Source organism: Mytilus trossulus, chromosome 11 (genome assembly GCF_036588685.1).
Source record: "Mytilus trossulus isolate FHL-02 chromosome 11, PNRI_Mtr1.1.1.hap1, whole genome shotgun sequence".
Classification (NCBI taxonomy): Eukaryota; Metazoa; Mollusca; class Bivalvia; order Mytilida; family Mytilidae; genus Mytilus; species Mytilus trossulus.
Genome location: NC_086383.1, coordinates 59,374,208 through 59,392,227, shown reverse-complemented (window position 1 = coordinate 59,392,227; position 18,020 = coordinate 59,374,208). Strand labels below are relative to the sequence as shown.

Genomic DNA, 18,020 nt, shown 5'->3' with positions numbered 1-18,020 from the left:
TAAAGATGACAATGTCATTCTTGTATTTAAAAGAGATAAAGATGACAATGTCATTCTTGTATTTAAAAAAGATAAAGATGACAATTTCACTCAGGTAAAGAGATAAAGATGACAATTTCACTCAGGTAAAGAGATAAAGATGACAATGTCATTCTGGTAAAGATATTAAGATGACAACGTCATTCTGGTAAAGAGATAAAGATGACAATGTCATTCTGGTAAAGATATTAAGATGACAATGTCACTCAGGTAAAGAGATAAAGATGACATTGTCAGTAATGATGGTTGTATTAGTAACTATTGAAGTATGATATGACAACGTTGACAACGTCAGTGTAGTAAAGATATAAAGATGACATTGTCAGTATAATAAATAGATAAAGATGACATTGTCAGTATAATAAATAGATAAAGATGTCACTGTCATTAATGATGCCTGTGATAATACCAATATCCAGTTGGCAGTTAAGATGACAGTTGGAATTTAAGATGTCTTTGGTAGTTTAGTTGATAGTTAAGTTCGTTGTTAAGATAACATAAAGATTAAAAAAAAAACATTTGGCAGTTAGAATGGCAGTTGAAAGTTAAGATGTCAGTTGGTTACTAAGGTGAAAGTTTTTAGTAAGAATGACAATTGGCTTTTAAGATGGCGAGTTGATAGTTGAGATGCCAGTTGGCATTTAAACAGTTGACATTCAAAATTGTCAGTTGACAACTGAGATCACATTTTGCAGTTGAGATGGCAGTTGACTGTTAAAAGTGTTTCCGTGACTACGATATCAATGGCGATGACAGTTTTCATAGGCGGATTGAGACCACAACGTTAATGAGATGTCAGGGAAACAGAGAATGAAGTTGATATCTCCGGTTTGCGAGAATTAAAAACTGTGTGCTAAGAAAAGAAAATACGTTTCCTGTAACACAAAAACAATTGCTCAAATTTGATTACCGATGTATACAATGTATCTATATCATTTTTAGATTGTGTTTAAAATTTCGACTGTGATTTCGGGCATCAAATTCAGTTTTATAAAATTACATATCTTAAGTAATTAATATTTCATTGTTAATAATTGATTCAAAAGATGATTGATTGTTGATTGCTTAACATCCAGTGGCAAATAGGTCATGCAAGTTCAGGACGATAATGAAGTGAAAAGTTAGAATAATTGTATGATATAAATGTAAATGAAAAGAATATTGTTTAGACAATACCTGAGGAACATCCATTTTCGCAGGTACACGGCTTATTTAATTTTAAATATCTCTCCAGTAACTCGCTTTCACTTCCGGTTCGTGGTAGTTTCTTTTCTGTGATATTTTCCATTTGAGATGCTCACATCTTGTTATCATTTATGACACCAGATATGGTTTCATTTGCCTTTTGTCCTTCTCGCTCCATATAATGGTCGAATGAATACTTAAGTCAATAACACACATTGTATACTCTTAGGAGATTTTAATATAAACTTTTCACATACAAATTTTATAGAAACAATTAAATCTTCAAATTTTTCAACGGAAATTGATTAAAATCTTTTTTATTGTAAATAGGGAAACTGACAAAAATTGCAATTCACAATTCAATTTTAAAAATAAATTATTTACATCCCATTAAAACTTATATATCCACATAAAAACAGTCAAGACGTGTGGCTCCGTTACGGAAACATAATATAGTTAGAGATTAGAAAAATGAAGTAACGCTTATATGATTTCTCCGAATTTTTGAAATTAAAAGTTTTATAAAATAAACTTTTTAACGAAACATATAAATTTTTCCACCTGTGAAATTACGCATCCGTATCGCCTATGTAACCAGTAACAGTTAAAATTTCAAATACGATATAACTCTAATTCTATTAGCCTAGATTGGCCACATTTCGTGAGAACGCATATTAAATTTAGGTATATGATTTATATACGGGTATATATAAGTCATTACGGACATTGTATATCAAAATATATGGTAAATTGCTATCTTTTTAATAAATAGGCATATATTTGGAGATCATAGTGGTAAAATAATTTCATTTTACCTTGGACCAGTTTTTTTTATGGGGTATATAAAATCTTTTCACCCTTTTCAATAACATTTTAAACAAATACAACGTAGCTTGATTGCAAGACTAGGGAAATCTTATCGCAACAAGTTTGATTTTTATTGCGAATACTGAAAGCTTACGGATACTATTTTAAAGAGAAACAAGAATGTGTCCAAAGTACACGGATTCTCTATCCGCAATATCATTTTCTATGTTCAATGGGCCGTGAAAATGTGGAAAAATCTCTAATTTGGTATTAATATATACATTAGAAAGATCAAATCATAGGAAACATGGGTACTAAGTTTCAAGTAGATTGGACTTCAACTTCATTAAAAACTACCTCGACCAAAAACTTAAACCTGAAGCGGGACAGACGGACAGAATAACGAACGAACGGACGGACGCGCATACCAGAAAACATAATGCCCATAATGGGATATAAAAAGTTCCTTACTTGTTATTCATATGAGCAGGAACATATATATTGATATACTGTACCCAGATAAAAGATGCGTTACAGTAAGGAACAGAAATGTTACCCATTCGTTTGTCACTTTACTTTCTAAGAGTGAGAATATACTTTTCTTCTTTTTGTCTTTGAGAAAATCTCGGCTTCGTTTGATTATATTAACAAAAGTAGTGGTCATGGTTGTTTTACATAAAAATAATACCCTTCTTGCGATAGACGAGGTAATGGTGTTTTCTGTCCGTCCATCCACTCGTCCCATCACAGGTTGAAGTGAATTAGTGGTTAAAACGGTTTCCCATGAGGTTGAAGTCACATTAAATTAAAATTGAGTATGAATATGATAATAATATCAATTGTGATTTATGTAGCAATTTCAAGTTTAAGGACAGATTCCACGGTTCATTAAACATTTCTGTTTTTTTTTCTATTTTTCATTTGTGCTTTTTATTTTAAGAGTTTACGCTTATGAAATTTTAGAATACCCCAGTCTCCGGTTAAGACACTTGCACTGTCTGTACAGTTCCTTATACTGTCTGTACAGTTCCTTACACTGTCTGTACAGTTCCTTACACTGTCTGTACAGTTCCTTACACTGTCTGTACAGTTCCTTACACTGTCTGTACAGTTCCTTACACTGTCTGTACAGTTCCTTACACTGTCTGTACAGTTCCTTACACTGTCTGTACAGAACCTTATACTTCGTTATTAACTTTATCATTCAAAATGCGAAAATATAACCTATAATGTATGAATAATATATGCAATAGTTCGTAACCAAAATATTCGTTGTAGCTTATTTTGTCCATTTACAGTTTTGTGTTTAATTTTATAAAGGGGTACAACTCTGAATGTTCTCAGAGGGTATTGACTTAGAGTCGTTCATTTATGTATACTTTTTTTTTAATATTTAGGTCAGTTTTGTCAGTCTATTTCTTACCCATTATTCTCTATTTTTTATCATTTTGTCACATTTTTCTGTAGTCTTTATTTTTTGCTCCATTTTTCGAAAGATTTGAACCCTTATTTTCTATTCAGTAAAACCCATTTAAACTCTCTTAGAACTATGAAGCTCATGTGGTTTTGCTTCTCATAAATATTTTTATAAATTTGGCTATCTCATCCTAAGATATATAAATAGATAGATTGTTATTTCCCTTATAAAACGTTATACAGTTAACAATCTCCCTTATAAAACGTTATACAGTTAACAATCTCCCTTATAAAACGTTATACAGTTAAGTTTCTAGAAAAAGTACAATAACAATATAAATACTACGGTCATCGTGATGATCTTACACTGACACAACGCGTCCTCATGGGATAACTATTACTTACACATTAGTTAAGGGTAAAAAGAGAAGTATTAGAACGACAATGTTTCACGGAAAACCTGCAGTCATAAACTCATTTCATCAAATAATGTGTTCCATCTTCTGAGAACAGGATATTCGATCAATGATGCATCTTTAAAATAAAGGAAATATACAATTATGTCGGTGATGGCTTCCTTCCTTATCAACTCGCTTCGATATTTGTACTAAACATCATCGCATTAGGGAGCTACCATTTGATTTTTATGGGGGGCTAGGATGAAATTTGAAAAAAAAGGCAGGACAGGAGTTTTGAGTAAAAAAAATAGGCAGGATGAGACACTTGCAAAAAAAAATAGTCAGGACGACGATTTAGGTAAAAAAAAAAAGTCAGATTAAACTAAAAAAAAAAAGGCAGGACCGAACAGAGTGAAAAATAAAAAGGCAGGACAGTGAGAGATTACAGCTATAAAAAAAAGCAGGACAAAATTTTTCATCCTAGCCCCCCCATAAAAATCAAATGGTAGCTCCCTTATCTTGTTTACTTTCGTACATGTGACTGATGGAAATCAAAGGCATTTATAATTCCCATGTATTTTATAAGTATACACCGGATAACTTTGATTGTGTTACAGAAACAATGGATATAAAGCGTTGGTTCGTTAAAAAGATTTGTCAAACTCACCAACTTCTCGCTAGTGAAAGTTGATCCCTCGTAAGCGAGTATTTGAGATATAATATAAGAAATTCCGTCTCCTGTTGCTGTTAGGCAATTATCGACAATTTTCCGTCAGCCGAAGATTTATCTCGTCAGATTAAAATTGTACATAATAAGGCTTAAAGATAAGAACAACTAAGCCAAAGAATACAAAAAACAGTAGAAAGAACAAAAATAAATGCAGAAGAAAGAACAAAAATAAATGCAGAAGAAAGATCAAAAATAAATGCAGAAGAAAGAACAAAAATAAATGCAGAAGAAAGAACAAAAACAAATGCAGAAGAAATAACAAAAATAAATGCAGAAGAAAGAACAAAACCAAATTCAGAAGAAAGAACAAAAATAAATACAGAAGAAAGAACAAAAATAAATACAGAGGAAAGAACAAAATAGATGCAATACGTACCACTTTACAAGATATGTTTTACTGTTTGATTTCACTTGCAGTAAACAAAAACAATGAAAATTCATAAAAGTAATCCTTCGTGCTCTCACAAAACTGAATCGAGTTCTCCCGAAATCTCTATTTAACTTGAACCCAAAACTGATTAAACAATGTTATATAAAGAAGTAAATAATAAAAATACATAGTAAGGAAACTAATTTGAATTAATTGTCAACATACTAATCAAGAAATTGTTGTTACAGATTTATTATTGTCGGTTACTTAAAACACAAGTGAAAATTTATGTCACCACAGAAATTAATGACATTCTGGATGGGGATCCTTTATTTCATAATTCTTATTTTTTACTTAATTTTTGTTCATTCTTTATTTATTTATCCCATTGTTTTATTAATAAAGTATTAAAGGTTTTGTCAGTGTGTAATTATATCAAAGTACTCTATATATTTTCTTTTATTATTATTTTTTGTTTGTCTAATATTTCTCTATTATAGAGACCCCAACCCAGCCCCTTATCATACGTACTAAAGAATGTTTTGCATAAACATATCTATATTTAGAATTGATAAATTCCTAATTCTAGTTTATATAACTTCTCATTAAATGATTTATATAACTTCTCATTTGATCATCATCATTATTAACATATTTTTACATAGTAGATATATATATATGAAGTTCATTTGTACATTTTATTTCCGAATTACAGTTATTTTTTTGTGTGACTATTCGACTTGTTGAGGGTACTCCGAATAAAACACGTCCCTGTCTTTTTTCGGAGTACCAGTGACATTTAAATTTTTTAGAGCACGTTAGTAAAAAAGAAACATGCAACATGAATTTTTAAGAAGATCTTTTTTAAATCCTGGATATTGGTTCACATTCAATGCGCTACACGATAAACTATTATAACTTAATCATCGAAAGAAATCTTTATTTCTTTTAAAAAAATCTTTTATTCTTAATTTTTTCACCAATTGTTCTGTGGTCAGGATATAATTGAATTGAATTGGTACATGAATCATACTGATTGATTAAGACAATTATAGATTGATGAGTGATATCATTGGTTTTTGCTTTAAGCCGACTCAGCACAAAAAGGCTACTAGTATAGAATAGAATAGAATAGAATAGAATATTTTTATTTTCCAAATTAGGGCCCCAGGAGGGCATATGATACAGACAATATTATTATAAACATTAACATATGCAATACACACATAATAAAAGATATATAACAGTGTTATAAAAATAATAAAATAAAATAATATACCACAGAAAATACACTCAAAATAGTAGCAATGTATCAATGAATACTATGTTGAAATTGACTCAAGTGCACCCGGTAAGTGTATCTTCACTTTAAAAAGACAAACATGAGGCATTAGTAGTTTGTGCGGAGAAATGTCAATATAAAAAATGACTATGAGGTATACTGCAAATAACAAAGTATATTTAATAAAGGATATTTAATATGACTTATCGTATATATCTCGGCGAATATAGACAATAGATACATGTACAAAAAGAGTTTAATCGAGTAGACTACGAAATGAATTCGGTAAACTCTTTAATTCCCCCGATTATTGAAGCATATATAATCGATGTTATATGTGTCACATCGTCTTGGTTTATATAGCTATTCGACGATACCCGTTACATGCATTAACAATGTAATCGATAATCGGATATCGCATCGCTCACGTTTTCTAAAATGTCGCATTTAATTTTAAAAAAATGCTTTGTCACGCGATATATCAGAAAATGGGGGCAATGCGTGCACGGTTTTATATCAGATTGATACAGTGTAGGTTAACAGTTTATAAGCGTACTAGGTTGTATTATGTTGAATTTGCATATTATGTGTCACCACGTGATGCTGTTATAGCAGGCGATAAAAAAAATGAAGTGCAGATGTGCATATGAAATAAGTAAAAAAGGAAACATTTGCTTTACACTTGACCGAATTCATATGTCGCATGTCATGAAGATTTATGACAACTACTTAACACTTTCTTCTTATAAACGTCAGAGGAATTCTTTTAGCCAAATAAAGACAATATAAGACTTGTAAAACCTCTTTTTGACATTAATAAAACCATAAATAGGTGTTTTTGTCAGACGGTAGTCTACATTCAACTTATTAGATCAAGGCTAAAGTTTTAATAACTGTAACTAATTATACAATTGTTAAAATGAGACCGACCTATGTACGAAGGGTCAACAGGGACATAAAGAGAGAGAGAGAGAGAGAGAGAGAGAGAGAGAGAGAGAGAGAGAGAGAGAGAGAGAGAGAGAGAAAAAAAGGGGGGGGTCAGGTGAGTACCAAGATAACATAAGAACGAAAAGTGTTCTGCATGAGATATATAGAGTGTTTTAAAGGGAAACTTCGCAAAAAAATCAAAAATTGATATAATGTCCATTCTGTATAAAAATGCTCAAATTTATAAATATCAAAGTTTTATTCCGCTAGATAAGAGATCACCATCGATTTTAAATTTTGAGTATCAGTTCTTTGCCTTCCGCCATTTTGTTATCTTGTCCAAATAAAAATCCCGATATGTCTATAAACCACAAAGAAACAAAACTACAGTAACCGATGTAGTCTTTATTACGTGTCGATATCTTGTCAATCTTACGGTTGTTTTATTTGACTAACTAACTTGATACGGAAAATGTTCTTATTTTTTTAATAACCATATAGTCTGTTATTTTTAAACTGTTAATATTGGAATTAGTTAAAAGTCAAAGTTCAAATCATAAATAAGTGTTCCGTGAAAATTGTTTTCGAAAATCTAATTCGTTCATAATTCTTTAAAGTAATATACTTTATTCAAATAAATTAGGATCTTCGCTCCACTGGTCACCCGCATGGCTTAAGGTATTACTCCCAAAGGTATTGTGAGGGGTGTAAGGTGACACGTCCAGGTATTCAGGCGATTTCCTGTCGGGCTTGCAAGTTCATGCATCGTTTCACTTCTGTAGGTATTGATCAGTGTACACGGCCGATAACTTATAACTTTCCATTTTGAACTATCAGGTGCATTTATAATATACATCTCAGTCTTGCGTGTCCGAAAGTGATATAATATACTAGTCATTACTTAACTCATACGCTTGTTTATAAATAAAATTTCTGGTGTAAAGAATATTATTTATAAAAAAAAAAATGATACAAGAAAAAAATAAAAAAAATATTTGTATTATATGTCTCTGGGAAAATGTAATATTTACTCGTTGTCAATAGTAATGGACGTAGTTGGATCATTCCAGAAATGTTGATAAAAAAAATGTGCGCACTTGTCGACGATTCGTTTATACGCCCGGATAGAAAGTTACGGAATTACAGCGCAATTTAAAATATATACATGTATACATTGAAAGAAACATAAATTTTGTGCAAATTGGGGTAAAAGTTTTGTAAATATTAGACTAGTCCACGTATACCAACAGTATGTAATCATCCAATTCGATAGACTATCATATACCAAAAGAAGAAGAAGAAGAGGACCAATTTGATTTAAAGATAGGTCGATCTATAACTTGCTTTGGTTCATCGAAGTTATGAACATAGTAAAATCTACAGATTTATATATCAATTAGATTGTTCTCGAATAAAGAAAGAAATTCGTCATCACCATAATTGTTCCGACATATGCAACTGGACGTACTACACTAATAATCCCCGAGGGATGTGAATATTTTCTAGGAAAGCTATTGAGTATTAAAGTTTCAAATCATTTTCGGGATTTATTTTCTTTCTTGATATTCAATGACAGCAAATTTAAAGAATAAACTGCTTGTCAGATATTTGTCCGCTTTAGGGGTATTCTTGCCAGTTGAACAGACTTATAATTACATTCAAAAATAGGGAAAGATGACATTAAATTCGTTGTCTTTTGTTTTTAAACATCTTTGGTCAAATAGTTATTAAGTATTATACGTTGTGAGACGAAGACTATTTTAATAAGGACGTCCCCGATTATGATTAAATTTGGTTGACCTTTTTCACACTTGATAAAAAATATCTATTCGTAATTTTTCGATTCCTTTCCAAGAAGACCGTAAATTTGCTGTCAAATTTTTAAAACTTCTCAAGTAGAAAAATATTTTTTCTTTATTCGTTCATATTATATTCCGCTTCGGTAGAGTTATCTTCAGTTCCAGTTATTAATTTATACGTGGCTTTTAAAAAGTCTAAATCTAAGTGTTCTCATTCATTTATTTGCCTAATAAAGACAAATAAAAATACTTTGGTAAAGCTATTTATAATTTCTAAGAACTCCTTTTTATTAGACATCAATCAAGGACAAAAGGTGTAAATCATTTCGATCGGACATATGATTTAAGTTTCCCGTCTTTAACCGAAAATTGTGTATTTCTTAGTAAATTAACTTATTTAAATTCAAATAAATAATAGCACAAAACATAATTAAATAATTCCACGGCGATCAATTTTTATTTGTCACAAACTTGAATATATATTTTAAATATGTATATTGAATGCTCCCTTGTCTTATAATTCACTGATCCGAATAGACAGTCACACCTGGCAAAGTGTGCCCGAGAGGCGTGGTTAAATACCAAAGTGCAAATAACAATTTACCTTTCAACAAGCCATCTACGAGTATTGCCACAGAACCGTGAATACACACATCGTATCAAGTCATAGCAGAGATAGTAAAAGGTCAATAAAAGTACACCAACATATTGTCTTTACAGATTATTGTTCTTTACTTTGTTCACCTTATCAGTCCGAAAATATATTAATTAAAAATAAATTTATAAATTTTTGTGTTGTCTACAAAAATAATTCGAATATATACGTTTAACATAGAAAATTTATCTCATGAATATGTACAATTGAACGTCTGTGCGTTTTATCTTCTTATTATCGGATGGTTATTTAGATAAAGCATAAGTCATCGGCGCGCTTACGATTACGTTAAAATATGATTAAAAACCAAGACTTTTAATGATTGTATTTTAAATCCCGGCATGCAAAAACCAGGAGAAAACGTCACGACCTACAGGAAGTAGTTAATATTTTTTCATTAAATATTGAATTTCTCCTTTATTACTGCACATATAGCGATAAAACTTTGTGAATATATATATTATGTCATAATGAACATATTTAAACCATAAGTAAAAAATCGTGAATTTTCCCTTTAAGTTCATTTTTTGTTAAATTTGAATTTCTCAGAAGACGAAGACATTTTCAGTTGAGCAGAATTAGCCACGTTCAATTGAGAAGAAATAACGGTATATGGTTCATGGACAGATTCTGCCTACTATCAAATAGTTATATCTTTGTAAGGAATAGAGATATTCACTCTTAATTTTGATCTTATAGTTTCTTTTACCTCTTGTTAGGTTAAAAGAAGTTGTGAAACCTTTGTTAAAGAAAAGACCCCCCTCCCCCCACGATACGGCCTATTAACTTATAAGAATTTACGTAAACCTATTTGTAGAGAATACAATTTATATATATATCTATTATATACATTTCTCATAAATTCGACTTCAACAGGTGTTCATTTTGTAATTATTCAAGCGTGCATATATTACTAACATATCGTTTTAAAAGTGTAACATGTAGTAATAGGGACAGTATATTATGTAAGACAAGGTAATAATAAATGAACGAATTTTCAGGGTTAGACTGCTGTCTCTATTTAAGTTGCTTATGAATGTATTCAAATCACGTGTATATACCTGGGCCACGGCCCCAAATACACTGCAAGCAACGTCTATTCGAAATAGCGAATTAAGATATATTCGATGCTTCATGTAGGAAGAGTATTACGGTATCTGCACTTTAAGAATCTGCATGTACAACAAATTGTTGGTAGCCTATCTACTAAAAGGCAGAATTCTTGGCCATATCCATCAAGTCCAAATTTTACACACGGTTATGGTCTAAATTAACCTCTTTCATCCTGTTGTATTACCTAGAAGAACCTATGCTATTAAATTGAGTGTTGTCTGTTCTACGGTCCTAATTTGCGTGAAATTTGTTGTGCTGGACTTTTTACAACATCCCGTTATAATATCTAGAAGAAACCTATGCATATTACATTGAGTGTTGTCTTGTTTTAAGGTCCTAAATTTGCGTGAAATGTTTGCTGCTGGACCTTAATCAATTAAAAATGTTCGAAATAGAATGATCCGATCTGAGCTATTATATATTCAATTAAACTTAAAAGTTCGAATAAACGATGTAAACTATCTCGATCCAAAACTTGTATTTTTAATCAAAGGTCAATCTCTTTTAATCAATTGAAGCTTCCAATAGTATTTTTAAACGCAGAGTAAGCATATTTACTTTCAATTATACATGTTTTGTTGGAATCTTTATAGTATACATTATTCATATTCCTTATATATTCTCAAATATTCTTTCAAATCATGGCAGACGATATCCTATCTGCCTTCAATAGTATTTTTAGGCGCAGTGTATGCACCTTTATTTACTGATTATACATGCATCCGAAAACTTTATAGTACATACATGTACTTTATATAAATTCTTATTCTCAAATATTTTGTAAAAGCACGTTAGACGATTTGCACTCTGCTTTCAATTGTATTTGTAAGCGTAGTGTAAGCATATCTATTTACAGATTATACATGTAACCGGAAACTAAATAGTACATTTTTTAGATTCATATTCTCAAATATGCTTTTAAAGCACGGTAGACGATATGCTATCTGCCTTAAATAATTACATATTAACATATTTATATTATAAATGTTACAAAATAGTATCACAATTGTAATAACATATTCTAAAGGGGAATTTTTTTACTTTTCATCTTACCGGGAAGTCTGAAATAAAATAACTTACTTACCACAAACTTTAATTGTTTATAGGTACGTAAAGTACAGGTGAACTGCATGATATCACATTTAAAAATAAACCGGTTTGTTTTGGTGATTGCGGTATTTCTAAAATATTCACTTATGATAACACGAACACTTTATTTACGGTTTGTTTTCGTTCTATTACAAGTAAACAAATAGAAGGAAAATATTAAAATACCGTGAAAGTGGAATTTATCTTATGTCTTCGATGATTGATTGATTGTTTGTTCAGTCGATTGATTGATTGCAAGGGTTTACCGCCACTATCATGTTTGTCAACTAATTAAATCCAACCGCATGGACAGAAGAAGTAAGACGGTTAAAAAAAACAATTATCCGCACACAAAACAAAACCTAAATTCATTTATACCAGTAAACAACACAAACCAAACCAAATTGAAGCAGGGAGACTCATATCTACTACCAAATGATTCAGGATTTTGAGTTACTTACTCAATCCCTATTTTGCTATATAGCATACGATGTTTGGTGTGGTATTTACGGTCAACTAACGCTGAATAATATAATATTTTTTTATGTAAATTCTATATACTTATTGTATTGAGTTTTTCCGTAATTTGGTCTTCTACATGTAGACATAAATTTCATGTCATACATGTATATATTTATAAAATCAAAGCGATGTTCATATACGTTAAGGATTTATGAAATTGTGTTGACAAATATTTCGGCTGAACAAATAGCATTCTTCCGTGTCAAATATCTCTCAAATGTAAAACAATACTTATTGTCTATGCGGTTTAAAAATAACTATAAATCGGTTCTTTTTATATATATTTTTTATATAGATATATACACCTAAGAAGATCGACTGCATGCATGCATGAATAATTGACTGATTTAACGTCCAAATAAGAAATTTGACAATATTTTCCTCTGAATTTCGTTTCGTTAAAAAGGGTCAAAATCTGGAATTTTAGGAAACGTGATAAAGTCATTTGTATTTTTTTTAAAAGTGTCTGGATGATATCCTTCTATGGTTTCCTTCATAATAATAACAGAGCAATGCAAAGATTTTTTTTAAATGTAATAGCTTTTTAGAGACAAGTTTGATATACATTCTATCAAATTAAATATTTATATAAAATTCTATATCGATTGACGTCCAGTGACAAATATTCCATGCACAACTAGGACCAGACCAAATATTTCAAAAGAACAATCCTATAAGTAGGTTCCTCAATGTTGGTGGACTAGAATATAGTATGGGAATATTACACCGTCTCTGATAATAGAATGAGAAATTAATACTGCCTCTGAGAAAAGTTTGGGAAATTAATACTGCCACTGAGAAAAGTATGAGAAATACTGCCACTGAGAAAAGTATGAGAAATACTGCCACTGAGAAAAGTATGAGAAATACTGCCATTGAGAAAAGTATGAGAAATACTGCCACTGAGAAAAGTATGAGAAATACTGCCATTGAGAAAAGTATGAGAAATACTGCCATTGAGAAAAGTATGAGAAATACTGCCACTGAGAAAAGTATGAGAAATACTGCCATTGAGAAAAGTATGAGAAATACTGCCATTGAGAAAAGTATGAGAAATACTGCCACTGAGAAAAGTATGAGAAATACTGCCATTGAGAAAAGTATGAGAAATACTGCCATTGAGAAAAGTATGAGAAATACTGCCATTGAGAAAAGTATGAGAAATACTGCCACTGAGAAAAGTATGAGAAATACTGCCATTGAGAAAAGTATGAGAAATACTGCCATTGAGAAAAGTATGAGAAATACTGCCACTGAGAAAAGTATGAGAAATACTGCCATTGAGAAAAGTATGAGAAATACTGCCATTGAGAAAAGTATGAGAAATACTGCCATTGAGAAAAGTATGAGAAATACTGCCACTGAGAAAAGTATGAGAAATACTGCCATTGAGAAAAGTATGAGAAATACTGCCATTGAGAAAAGTATGAGAAATACTGCCACTGAGAAAAGTATGAGAAATACTGCCATTGAGAAAAGTATGAGAAATACTGCCATTGAGAAAAGTATGAGAAATACTGCCACTGAGAAAAGTATGAGAAATACTGCCATTGAGAAAAGTATGAGAAATACTGCCATTGAGAAAAGTATGAGAAATACTGCCATTGAGAAAAGTATGAGAAATACTGCCATTGAGAAAAGTATGAGAAATACTGCCATTGAGAAAAGTATGAGAAATACTGCCATTGAGAAAAGTATGAGAAATACTGCCATTGAGAAAAGTATGAGAAATACTGCCATTGAGAAAAGTATGAGAAATACTGCCACTGAGAAAAGTATGAGAAATACTGCCATTGAGAAAAGTATGAGAAATACTGCCACTGAGAAAAGTATGAGAAATTAATACTGCCACTGAGAAAAGTATGAGAAATACTGCCATTGAGAAAAGTATAGGGAATTATTACTGCCGGAGAAAAGTTTTGGAAATAAATAATGCCACTGAGAAGAGTAAAGACAATTAAATACTGCCGCTAAGAAATTATGGGAAATTAATACTGTCGGAAAAAAGTTTGGCAAATAAATAATGCCACTGAGAAAAGTATAAGAAATTAATACTGCCACTGAGAAAAGTTTGGTAAATTAATACTGTCACTGACAAAAGTTTGTAAAATAAATATTGCCATTGGGAAATGTATAGGAAATTAATACTGTCAATAAAAAGTTTGGGAAATATATATATTGCCGCTGAGAAAAGTTAAGGAAATTAATACTGCCACTGGGAAAAGTATAGGAAATCAATTCTGCTGCTTAGAAATTATGGGAAATTAATACAGCCACTGAGAAAAGTTTGGGAAATAAATAATGCCACTGAGAAATGTATAGGAAATTAATACTCCCACTGAAAAAGTTTGGGAAATAAATATTGCCACTGAGAAAAGTATAGGAAATTAATACTGGCACAGGACAAGTATGGGAAATTAATACTGCCGGAGAAAAGTTTGGGAAATAAAAAATGCCACTCAGAAAAGTATAGAAAATAAATACTGCCGCTGAGAAAAGTATGGGAAATAAATACTGCCACTGACAAAAGTATGGGAAATAAATACTGCCACTGACAAAAGTTAAGAAAATAAATAGTGCCATTGAGAAAAGTATGAGATATTAATACTGCTATTTAAAAGTTTAAGAAATAAAAATTGCCATGCAAAAAGTATAAGAAATTAATACTACCATTGGGAAAAGTAAAGGAAATTAAGACTGCCGCTAAGAAATTATGGGAAGTTAATACAGCCACTGAGAAAAGTTTGGAAATTATTACTACCACTGAGAAAAGTATGATATATTTATACTGCCAGTGAGAAATTATGGGAAATTAATACTTCCACTGAGGAAAGTTTAGAAAATTAAGACTGCCACTGATAAAAGTATTGGAAATTATATTACTGCCACTGAGAAAAGTGTAAGAAATCAATACTGCCACTGAGAAAAGAATGTGATATTAAGACTGTGCATGATTAAATTATGGGATATTTTAAGACTGCCACTATGTAAAGAAATATTCTGGAAAAATTATGTCAAGTGGAATAAACATTACAGTGTTTGTTCCTGATGACATACTGAAGGGCTGTATCGAATATTTGTTCAAACATAAATATAAAACTAAATGTCCATGTAATTCGCCGTTTCAGAATGTAAAGGACTGTGGATTATTCCATTGACAATTAAATAACGCCTGGCCATTGGTCGAATGTTCATGGTTTAGGAAGATGTTTCCATACCACAATGTATAGGTGTGCGCCTATGGAAATATTACCCGGAATGGACTGAATTGATTGAGGAACGACGAACTCTCATCGTACATGTTTTCCTCTTCACAGAAGTTCTTTTAAATATTATTTTATAAGAAGTCCATACAGAGCTTTTTGAAAATTAATTCCGTTTGTTGTGTTCTTTTAAACATTAAAACAAGCCTGTGAGCTATTTAACGTAGAACTCTTTTTCAGTTGCAGTAATTTCCCGTCATTCCTGCACTCTGTCCACCCTCATTTACTTTGCATACTATATCTAACTGATATTCAACACATATTTGAAATCGGATTCATTTACATGACCAAAAAATCATGTTTCTATTTTCAGATTTTAAAATACTGATAGGTTTGAATAGGCTCGGGTACCAGACAACTGGTAGGAACGTGATACAGTCAGATTCTCCAAAAAGAGTCTAGTGTTTATCCAATGAGAGACCAGTGCTAAGTTAATATACAGCAGTGAGAGAAGCCAAACTTTTATACATCGTGCAATGTAGCAAGTCAGAATGATTCAATAAAAGCTGTGGCGTTTATATCCAAAAAGCTATGCCAGACATGGAAGCACTGAACAACATCATCAAAACATGACCATGCCAGATTCGGAAGCTCTCTGAAAAAACATAACAAACAACATAGCCATGCCGGACTCGGAAGCTCTCTGGACAAACATAATCCCAATATAGCCATGCCCGATTCGAAAGCTCTCCTGTTAAACACAATAAACAACATAACCGAGCTGGACTCAGAAACTCTCTGGATAAAACGGTAACCATGCTCGACTCGGAAGCTCTTCGGATTTAAACATGCCGACTTCATGCAACCTCTTGTGTTCATCGGGATCCAGAAAAAACTTAAACGATGAAATTGAAAGGCAAAAGTTTTAATAAAGTGTTGCTCCTAGCTTTGTTTTGCTTTGTGAGAGTTAAATATTTTGATGAAATCTCGCGATACTTGTTAGGTTTTTGCTGGATCCTTGTGTTTTCAAAGAAAATTTACCAAAGCTTCCGTTGAAAAGAAGGTGCATCATTTGTAAGCCTGGAATCCTTGATGCGTTTTATTTTACACATGTGTGACCTATATATGAACTTAAATAAAATAATACAAATTTTATTTCTTTAAAAAAACCAAAAAAACTGAAATTGTCGATCTATTAAACATTTCAAATATTACCAGGCAAACATTTTCGTCATGGAAATGCAACGTAAATGACTTTATCGTGTTTTTATATATTATAATAAACTTTGTTTATTTTGTCACAAATCTTGAAAGCTGATTTTATATGACCATTAAATTTTGAATATGCACTTTTAAACAATAATATTCACGTTATAAAAGTTACTTAAGCTGACCGGACAAATAAAGGACAATAACATTTAGAATATGAAATTTGAAACATTTAAATCACTAGCTCAGCTCGTCCGAACTAAAATTCATTTTTTTAAAAGAGATGAAAACAAAATAAACAAGTGCAAGATTTTTTTTTTGATAAATTAAACTAGCTCTCACGAAATAAATTCAGATTTAAAAGAGATGTAAGCAAAGTAAACCAGCCGAAGAAAAAAAATCTAAAAATACAGAACTAGCTTTTACGAAAAACATTGACATTAAAAATAGGAGTTAGATCCGAAAAATAAACTGGAAAAATAAAACTAACTCTTTCAAAATTAAATTCAGACTAAAAAGAGGTGTAAACACGAAAATATCAGGAAATTAATATAGTTATTCGAGCTCGTACGAATTAAGATTCAAATTTAAGAGTCTGAAACAAAGTAAACCTGCGGGAGAAAACAATCTTTATAAGTAAAACTAGCTTTAACGAAATAACATTCAGGTTTAAAAGAGGTGAAGGTTTAGGTGTGAAGTTAAACAAGCCGAAAAAAATCGGAAGCTATATATATAAAACTAGCTCTTGCGAATTTAAATTCACATTGAACAGAGGTGCATATAACAAGAAAAAAACCTAAAAAAATATAACTAGCTAATAGGAAATAAAATTCAGATAAAAACATAGGTGTAAACGTGAAAATATCTGGAAATTAGTATAGTTATTCTAAAATACAGTTAAATCTGCTTACCTCGGGGTTTAGTCAGATGTTTGACAATGGATTAAGTGTGAAAATGTCCCACTTTACACATTGTAATCATTTGTCCATCACAATAATTGTCATATTAATGATGGCTGTGACATACTATTATGTAATCATACACAGAGAGTGTAGACGGAGGGGTGATATGGGGACATCGTTAAGCAGAAGACGTAATTTTAAAATTTGACAAGAACTTAAAAAAAATTGTTTAACAACGTAAATCTAACAAATATGTCAAGAGAAATAAAATTAATATTAATAATACATTTTAATACCATTTTTATAATTATTTTAACAAGATATATTGATGACAATACAGACAGATAAAGGAACATATGTAAAGCCTCCATAAA

At 31.1% G+C, this 18,020-nt stretch overlaps 1 protein-coding gene across 6 annotated transcripts in view; it reads right to left on the bottom strand.

Annotated features, from left to right (window-relative positions):
• LOC134691359 (potassium channel subfamily T member 1-like) overlaps positions 1-18,020 on the bottom strand; it is a 136,540-nt gene that overhangs the window by 113,911 nt on the left and 4,609 nt on the right. The window contains exon 1 of one of the 6 annotated variants that reach the window (XM_063551847.1): positions 17,656-17,764. The exons of 1 other annotated variant lie outside the window; for it this stretch is intronic. Coding sequence is in view for 3 of the 5 variants with exons in the window: in XM_063551844.1 (XP_063407914.1) it covers positions 1,216-1,327 (112 nt within the window). In the remaining 2 variants the exon portion in view is untranslated. Of the gene's footprint in view, positions 1-1,215; positions 1,481-4,951; positions 5,087-16,576; positions 16,650-17,655; positions 17,765-18,020 lie in introns of those variants that run through there. 4 more of the 6 variants (XM_063551846.1, XM_063551850.1, XM_063551844.1 and 1 more) reach the window with 4 other exon arrangements.